A 10,039-nucleotide genomic window follows, 5' to 3' on the forward strand; every position below is an offset into this window, starting at 1 on the left:
CCGAGAAGTTTGATTCGGGTTGACAACGGTTTGGGCGAAGATTTCATCCCTAATTCTCACCCTCAATCAATCACAATTATAGTAAATAAATTATAATAATTCATGGTATAAATTATAAAGGTGGTTCAGGTCCGAGAAGTATGGGCTGACAACGTCAACGAAGATTTTAGAACCATCCATTCAATCATCGACGACTACCCTTTTATTTCCATGGCTTGCCTTATGTTAGCCACTACAAATTTAGAACGACTCGTTAAAAAGACAAACACTACTAGAAAAAAAATACAAAACCATTTGCAACATGGGTTTTTAGAGTTTTGGGCAAGAACTCATGAAGTGAAAGATAACTAAAATAAGCATCAAACCAAAGGTAAAATTCACCGCTTTGTAGCCAACAAATTACTCGGCAGAAGATGGGAACCACTTCAATTGATTCTTATGAATGCGCAAAGCTAAGTATCCAAAGTTCATTAACATTTATCATGTGAACAAAAAAGGAGATACATCAGGCATGTATTTAGTAGGATCGAGTGCGGGACTTTCTAGTAGCAACATAAGAAGAAAGGGTTGATCATCTTCTTAAAGTTCCGGCATCCCTCTTCCGGTTTTAGGATCGTATGTCTTCTCCATTACGAGATCCATTGGAGTATCCTTTGGTCCAGCTGTAGGGGGAAAGAAACGAAGACGTGTTGAAGTTAGCAACTTGAAGCCATACCCTTAATAATATACTGTGTGTGTGTGTATATATTTTTGAAGTAATGAATTCCTCTCAAGCAGTAAGAATGGAATGAGCATCAAGACGGTACAATAATTATGATGCAAATGTCACCAAAGTTGGTAAAGGCAGCGAGTAATGGTACTCATGAGTCATGACCAAAGTTTGAACCCCGTTAACATCAAACATCCCCTTGTGAATCAATTTCATCAAAAATCAATAATTTTGATCAAACCATTCTCATTCGTAAACCTATTGATCCAATGTAGAAGCAAGGAGTCCAAATGTTAAAAGTTGTAGCGACAAATTAGGCCTTGTTATCTATCCTGTCATAGTAACCTCGCTTTCTGGGGGTTGGTTGTTAAGGCACCACCATTAACATCAAGGGCTCGCTTGGGATGGGGTAATTGTTACTGGAGTAATGGAGGCTAAAACAATAAGAGATGGGAGGAGATTGGTGGTTAGTGGTGGTGGAAAGAGGGGGTGAGGGAGGAATTACTACCTCCATATGGAGGTAATACATTACTTGGGAGGTGGGTAACTATTACTACCTTGAACGAGGGATAATAACACAATCATCCCCATTTCTATCTCCAACCATCACCTTTCTCCATTTTTCAGTTCATTTTGGCTCTATTATCCTAGCAATAATTACCCCATCCCAAGCAAGCCCCACAAAATGTGAATGCCACCTTTGGAGTTGGTTGTCAAATTGTCACATGCTTCAACACTTTATAACCATCAGAAGTTCATTCCGCATTACCCATTTCTTCATTTTCCAAGTAATTTTATTTTTGATCTTGTTTGTACATAGCTGAAAGACTAGCCTAGCAGGTTTTAAATCTTAGTAAGAACAACAAAGACCTAGAGTGAGCGTATAACCGGTTGTAGATATTCATCACACCCCCAGATAACATATCCAACACGAGGGTTATAAAGAGTATTAACGATACTTCCACGAAAGACCTTAGTTCTAACGCAAAAATTATGAGATATGATTCAGATACTTACGAGCTGTAGGCCTGGGTGTAGCCCTTATCTTTAAGATTTCCGGACGAGGTATTATGGATCCCGAAGCTCCTATGCCTCTTGCAACTCTAACTTTCGTACCATCCTCTAAATATTTAATGCCTACTTTGCAGGGCTTTCTGCATGAAATATGATTCATTATGATTAGTGGGAGAAATATATTAAAACACAATACCGGGTAACTTCTTATTTCAGAAATCCGTACCCAGTAACTGGGTCCACAACTTGCACATTTGACACATGTAGCGGGGCTTCAACTGAAAAAATTCCACCTTCATGCCCTTGCCCTTGTTTAATGTGCTTTTTGACCTGGGAAAGAGTAGAAAAAGAGAATCATAAAGCAATACAGCGGGAGCCCTCAAATTCTCCAATCAGTTATCTAGGAAACACAGAGAGAAAAAACTCAGTACATAATCGTAAATGACAATGACGTTAAAAAAAATCATAAAGCAATACAGACACCCCTCAAAGCTCAGGGATGATAGGCCGGCAGAGCAGATGAAAAAATATGAAGAGGAAGGTATGTTGGGCTAAGGGACAGAAAGCAAAAGCAGCACAATGGAAATCTCAACTTAGAAGAGAGACATGTTAGTTTCTTTTATCATGATTCAAGAATAAGTATGAGAACCCTAACAAGAGTTCAAGGTATCGCTTGGCAGCTGTATATCATGGACGCCTGCATCAAGTATACTTTCTAGGAAAGCCAATAAAGTCTAACTACTGTGTTTATATTCAGATGGTTTAATTCAAGCATGCTCAATTAATTTACAGCAGCGTAGATAGGATTTCATACTACGTTTCAAAATATCTATCTTGTTTGATTTCTCTGCGGTAAACAATACTGATCAAACACGCAAGATTGTTACAGGCACCCAAATCACTACTACACAATGAACATGACCTTAGCGTACGATTTAGAATTATTTCAGAAGTTCATCTTATTTAATTACTAATGAGTAGTGAGAGCTCTGCACATGGTGCAAGCCAGAGTCTCAGCATATGAATAGACAGGGGCAGCGAAAAAACTAGGTTGCATATATGTGAAAGGAGTGAAAGAGTTGTGAGTCTTGTGACTACAGCTCAAGTGTGAAACTGACAGGCCTACATCATTGAGCTAACATTGTATTGCTATACTGCTACGGTTCAAGGAGAGGCCTAGAAAAGTAGTTTGCCAATACAAACCTCAGTCATCACTGAGCTCAAATAAGACATTACCCCCATCAAAGATTTCAGTTCTCATAACAAACTAAACATTTATGAACTGTTTGCTTTCATACACAAGCAACCTAAGAACCTGAAAGATGCACATCCTTACAACTCCAAAGATACTCCCTCAGTCCCAAAAAAGCAGATCCAATACTCTGGCGACTATGCATAGTATGTTAAAATAATCCAGTATCATTCCCATAAAAGCCCTGATTGAAAGGCGAACAGAGGTCATAATACTTCCCCTTTATTAGAATAACAACCAGAGAACAATAGCATCATGGAGAACACATAGCCCATTAGTGCGAGAAAACCAAGTTGAAAGCATATGTCGTGTTTCCATGCTTATCCCCAAAACATATGAGGTGCCCCTCACCCACCTCATAAGAAAGCAATGGTAAGAAAGACATTAGCTAAATGAATATTCATCAGGAAGAATCTGTGAGAGTAAACCTTAAAAATTGAATCCCAACAACTACCTTGAAATCCTTATTCCACTCAACAATAAACTGATGCTACATATACAATTATGTGCATTCCGGATCAAAGCAACTCATAAATCTCCCAACAGAACATATTTTTATGCACCAAAAAACAAATTCACTCAGCTTGTTTGACTACCGACAGCACCCGCACACACAAGGCTCTATGGTTTTGGAAGTAAAATCATCAACATAATGAGTTAATGACCGTTTACTCAATGATTACACTCTATCATGACAAAACATAACCGTCAAGAAAACAGATTACAATACTCGAGTTTAGTGATTAATTAGATGATCCTAGGAAACAAAGAGTGTATAGTGTATACAGAGTAACAGAATTCGCAAAACAACACCGTACAATAGCGTAAGTCCCCCTACAAAATTGCATATTCCTCAATGCAATCAAGTAAATCAACAATCACTCAGAAAACGTAACAATTCGACTAAATATTTTCATTTCAGTGCTCAAATCAATTGGAAACTAGTAATACCTAAAATGTATCCCACTACTGTCCCAAACTTCTAAATTTGCGAGGCAAGGGGTCGGATACACGAAGTGACTGTTTTCCGAATGATCCAATATGAAAATCGTGTCGATAACTACATCGAACCAGTTTTCCAATACTATCCCAAATCACAAAATCAACAATATAAACATAAAGAGAAAGAGAGAGAGATGAATACAAGATTTTTGCCTTCGACAATGACGCGATTCTGTGATCGAATAACACGTTTAATAAGCCCAACTTCACCTTTATCTTTGCCTCTAATTATCATCACCTAAACACAACATTAACGCGTCAATTAATCAAACAAAAAAACGAAATGACAAAATTAGGGTTTTGAGATTCAATTGATAATGATACTTACATTATCGCCTCTGAGAATCTTCCAATTTTGTATGAGTTTCTGGGCAGCTTTCCATCCCATGTTGTTTTTCCCCAAATTGATTTTTCAATTGCAGTAGTAATGGCGGAAACCTAGAGTAAAACCTTCGGCTTAAACCCCTGATTCTGATTAATGTTTTTGGGTTGATCGATGAAGTTTGGATGTAGCCCAATAACTTGTGAGTTTGGATGTAGCCCAATAACTTCATTCTTTACAATGAAGCCCAATACTAAGATTAACAACATCCACAACTTTTTTATAAGACCGTCTTATTATAAGATGACTCACAAAAAAAAGGTTCAGTCCATTTTGCTTGTGACAACCCTCTCCCACCGAGTCCCACTTGCCTTCCCACTTGTCCTTTTGTCTCGCGTCACAACCTTGTGACGGATTTTGTCTTTAGTAGTTATTTCGTCTTTAGTAATGTCTCTTTTAACTTGTGATAACGTTCACATTTTAAGGTGATGTCATAATTCATATGATAGGTTTATCGCGTACCTATGCAAAAATAATTTCCCTAGACACAAGTTAATGTAGTAATAGGGGTCGAACACAAGGAAACGGGAATTACGTTGTGAATTGCTATGAGTGGATTTTTATCAAGGTCGATTACGTTTTGGGTTTGATTTGTGTTGTTTGATGATTAATGAAAATTGCAATGTAAATAATATGATAAAAGATAGTCTAAAGGGTTCGGGTCACTCATGCAAAGGTAAACATATGAACATGATAAACTTATTACTAATAATCTTGTCAATTACTTAGGCTTAAAGATACCCACCTTACGGCATTAGTATCAACCATAGACCGGGTCCTAAAAAAACTCTCGTCCATGACTAGGTCGTCCTACCACACATGCTTAGTCTAATTCAATTCCGTACCTCTCGACTTTAGAACGAATAAACAAGTTTTAATCTACGACTACGGCCGATAATCAAAGATTAAGCGTAACAAAGCAAACATGTGATGGAAGCAATTGATCAATATTATTATGAACTTTATTTAATCATATTATATGTTTGATTTTGCATGACTCCCCTAACCTTTAGACTAGAGAATTTAGCTACTCATACTAGGATGTAAAATGTAAACTAAATTGTAAGTAATGTTGAACATGGTTATATGAATTATGCTAATTAGGTGATATAACATACGAAAAGAATAAAGCTAAGTAAATATGAAATACTTTATTATAATAACTATGTGATAACTAAAGCAATGATGTAAATTGTAAACTTGTAATAAGAAATACCTTTGATGGGGCATATTCTGCACCGCTGACCAAGTCAACATATTGAGCAAGGTCAAAGATATCCACAGCAAAGTCAACGACTTAGACAGTCTAGCCGATGCAACCCATCGGCTGTCACTGGTGTCGGCTCGGCAATCGGCGCCGCCGGGGCACATATCCGCGTACTCATATCCAAGACCCTACGGCGCCGCCATGGGTCCATCGGCCGAGGGTAGAACGGTCTTTCCACCTGCTAGCCACTTGGCCACTACGTGACAAAAGGTGAAAGTCTATAAATACTCCTCAACCTTCATTGAGGAAGGGATCCAAAAATTAACCTAAGAATCATTATTCACCTGGTGATATCTTCCTTATCTCTCTACAATACATATACTTAGGCCAAGCAACAACTTACCTCTCTAAGTTTACTGACTTGAGCGTCGGATTGAGTACGCTCGGCCAAAGCCGAGCCCTCAGTTTGTTCATTGTTTCAGGAGACCGCAAGGAGGATTCAAGCAAAGACGTCATTCTACAAGCCACGGATGGTAACAATACTTGCTCTGGAATTACACCCGGAACAATTGGCGCCGTCTGTGGGGAAAGACACTAGAAGCTAGTCACATTCATTCCCAAACAAAAAATATAAACACAAAAAAAAAACCCACCCCAAAAGCTAAGAAGATGTCGAAACAACAAGAGGTATTCGTGACTGACGAAACCGAATTCTACCAAGATGATACCTTCCAAAATTCTCGAGTCACGTGACCCTCCACCGGCATGAGTAATTCAACCGAACTCGGGATGCCAAATATGCCGGATACACCCGCCGCCGTCCGTGTCACCATCATGGGACATGTGGTTGATGCAAAGAAATCGAAGATGCTCCTGGACCTAATTGGGAGTACGCCGGCTCACACTGTCACGCCGACAAGAGCGGCGGAAACCGTCCAGGAGACCAAGGCCCAAAATGTGACTCCAAGAAACTTGAACGGAGCATTAGGAGAAGCTGACCCTGTCAAGACACCGGAGGAGCCCAAAGTGGTCGTGGTAGACCTAAGTCCTTCTCGCACTCGTGAGAGGACCGCGTCGCCGCGGCACAAACGAGGCACACCCCGGAGGAGCGAAAGAAGCCCAACTCGCCAGAGTTGAAGAAGAAGCCCGACTCACCAGAGTCGGAGGAGAAGTCCTTCTGGCTATGAGGAGAGAAGCCGGACTAGGAATACGAGGAGCCGATCGCCGCGTGTCGTTCGACATGTGGTCAGACAGCCCCTCAGTGCCTATGTCCTTGAAATCACCGTGCCAACCATGTTGAAGTTGCCGGCGCTCACATACAAAGGGGATAGCGACCCCACCGACCACGCCGAAACCTTCGAGTCGTACATGTCGGTGTGGGAGCAACCCGACGAGGTCTGGTGCCGAATCTTCCCAACGACCTTGCATGGGATGGCTCAAAGTTGGTACAAGGGGCTGCCCGATGGCTCGGTATACTGTTACGCCGATCTAAGGGACGCCTTCTTAGAAAAGTACTCTTGCAATAAGAGGAAGACGGTAGAGACATCGGATCTTCTGACTATCAGACAGGAGGGCGGCGAGTCTCTGCGAAGCTATGTGAAGAGGTTCGACGCCAAGGTTCAACAGATTCGGGAGATTAATCCCGAATTGGCAGTCTTCGCACTAATGAAAGGCCTCCCAAGGGGAGCCTTAAAAAACGAGCTCATCAAGTGCGGCGGCTCGACCTTGACGCCGCGTAAAGTTGGTCGATCAAGCCATTAAGGTGGAGGACTACCACAACACCTGGGTAGGCCCCAGCGAGACCGAACACTCAGAAAAGAAGAGCCGTCGGGAGTACAACCCGGATGAAAAACGCCGTGAAAATAATAGGTCACGGTCTGACCAGTCTGCCAGGAAACAGAACTCGGCGGGCGCCGGGGGGAGTTCGGCACCGTACTACCGAAAGCAGTACAATAATCACACCCCCCTAGTCGTACCTGCCGCCGAGGTCTTCGCCCTGAGCAAAAACGAAGGTCAAAAGTGGGAAAGCCCCCCTAGGGCGAGGAGTGACGGTGACACGAGCCAGTACTGTGAGTACCACGGCCACACCGGCCACTTAACAAACGACTGCCGGCATTTGAAAAATGCCATTGAAGATCTGATCCGAGCGGGGAGTCTCGGCAAGTACGTAGCCGGGGGCCAAAAAACAGATGCCGACGGGTCAAATAAGAAATCCGTTTTTGAACGGGTAGGAGTAGTCAATGTGGTCATCAGGGACAACGAGAACGGTGGGTCCGCTCATGGGCACAAACGGCACTGAATGAACTATATCGGGCCATCAACTTTGTGCCCAACACAAAGAACCCCCGCTTCCAACATCCCCGATATGACCATTGGGAAGAAAGACTACGAGGGAGTCATCGCTCCTCACAGTGACCCCCTTGTGGTCCACCTGGACGTAGCCAACCACTTGGTGAAGAGATGCCTGATTGACACGGGCGCCTACACAAACATTATGTACAGAGAATGCTTCCTTAGCCTCGGTCTGAAGGTTGAAGACTTGAGCCCCTACACCAAACCGTTGTACAGCTTTTTTCGGGGCCGGCCGGTACCCCGGGGATCAATCTGCCGCAATGTTCGGCGAGGGAAGTGCGGCCAAGAATGTTATGTCCGAGTTCGTGGTTATTGTGGCTCGTCCGCCTACAACGTTCTCATAGGCCGGGTCACTTTGAGCGAAGCCAACGCCGTGATGTCCATCGGGCCCTCACATTGATATATGTCTCGGACCGGGGAAGCGCATAAGCTCGTCTCGAAGAACGAGGAGGATCCTGGCGTATGGGAGGTTTACACTAACGGCCCTTCCACGACGAATAGCTCGAAGGCCGGCATCGTTATTATCGGCCCCAAACGGAGACGTGTTTGAGCACGCCTTGAAGCTTACCTCATTGGCCCCAAACAATGAATCCAAGTACGAGGCGGTGATAACCGGAGTTGAGCTAGCTAAAGCCGCCGGGGCGGAGCATGTCATGGTGAAAACAGACTCACCCTTAGTGACCGCCCGGATCGGAGGAGAGTACGAGGCTCGGGACTATGGGACGATAAAGTATCTAGAGAGGGTGAGAGTGGCGCCGCAAAATTAAAATCCTTCCGGATACAAAGACACCCCCAGGTCCGAAACGACCGAACCATCAAAGCATGGTCGAAGGAGCGAGAGACCGAGGAGGTAGAGATTGACCCGGCCGCACCGTAATCGCTTCGGTGTCAACTCGGAACCAAAATTCAGAGCCGACCTCCCGGACTCCGCCGAGGAAGAATAAAGATGTTTTCGCCTACTCGGCCGGCCGAGATGCCAGGCGTGAGCCGGGAGGTGATTGTTCACAAGCTGAACGTACTCTCCACCGCTCGCCCAGTCAAGCAGAGAATGAGGAACTCCTCAGCCGAGAAGGATGAGGCCATCAAAGTCGAAGTAGATAAATTACTAGCGGCGGGCTTCATCATGCCTTGTACTTATCCTGAGTGGTTAGCCAATGTTGTAATGGTGAGGAAGTCATCGGGGGCATGGAGAATGTGTGTAGACTTTACCAACCTTAATAAAGCATGCCCCAAAGATTGTTATCCCTTGCCTCGGATAGATAGTTTAATTGACGCCACGGCAGGCTACACTATCCGAGCTCGCCGGACGCCTTCTCGGGGTATCACCAGGTATTCATGGCCGAGAAAGACATGCCTAAATGCGCATTTATCACTACTAACGGCACATACATGTATAAAATGATGCCGTTTGGTTTGAAGAACGCCGGTGCAACGTACACAAGGCTGGTGGACGAAGTGTTCCAAAATCAAAAAGGACGAAACATTGAGGCTTACGTCGACGATGCTATCGTAAAAAGCAAGTCTGACAGCGAGCACTTGGCCGATTTACACGAGACATTTTGTTCACTAAGGAAATACAAGATGAAGTTCAACCCAATGAAATGCAACTTCGGTGTCGGGCAGTAAATTCCTCGGCGTACTTGTCGGCGCAGAGGAGGAATTGATGCCAATCCGGACAAAGTCCGAGCAATCTTAGACCGCCGGAGCCGAGAAATCGAAAAGAGGTCATGATACTGACCGGGAGGATGGCGGCCCTAGCCCGCTTCATCTCTCGGTCCGCCGACAAGAGCACCCCTTTCTTCAAAGTATTGAAGGGGAATAAAGATTTCAGCTGGGGGGAGGAACAGAGCACAGCTTTCAGGCAACTGAAAGCTCACCTTCTGACACTGCCAACCCTGTCTAGGCCAATGCTCGGGGAGACGCTATATCTATACATAGCAGTTACCTCGGCCCACGGTCGGTCGTGATCGTCGAAGAGAAGAAGACAAGAAGAAAAGACACCTATCTACTTTATCAGCCATACATTACTACCCGCCGAAAGAAATTACCCGCTGATTGAGAAAGCGGCCTTTGATGTCGTCATAGCCGCAAGGAAACTGAAACCTTACTTCGACGCACATC

General features: G+C 43.8%; 1 protein-coding gene across 1 annotated transcript; it reads right to left on the reverse strand.

Moving 5' to 3' along the window:
- Positions 1-402: 402 nt before the first annotated feature.
- LOC141639628 (uncharacterized) lies at positions 403-4,463 on the reverse strand. Its single transcript, XM_074448702.1, has 5 exons — positions 4,306-4,463; positions 4,120-4,215; positions 1,950-2,053; positions 1,727-1,863; positions 403-662 (listed from the first exon to the last, which is right to left on the reverse strand). The coding sequence occupies exons 1-5, from the start codon at positions 4,363-4,365 to the stop codon at positions 580-582; spliced, it is 480 nt and encodes a 159-aa protein (XP_074304803.1). The 5' UTR covers positions 4,366-4,463; the 3' UTR covers positions 403-579.
- Positions 4,464-10,039: the final 5,576 nt, after the last annotated feature.

This window comes from Silene latifolia, unplaced genomic scaffold, assembly GCF_048544455.1.
Source record: "Silene latifolia isolate original U9 population unplaced genomic scaffold, ASM4854445v1 scaffold_477, whole genome shotgun sequence".
Taxonomy (NCBI): Eukaryota; Viridiplantae; Streptophyta; class Magnoliopsida; order Caryophyllales; family Caryophyllaceae; genus Silene; species Silene latifolia.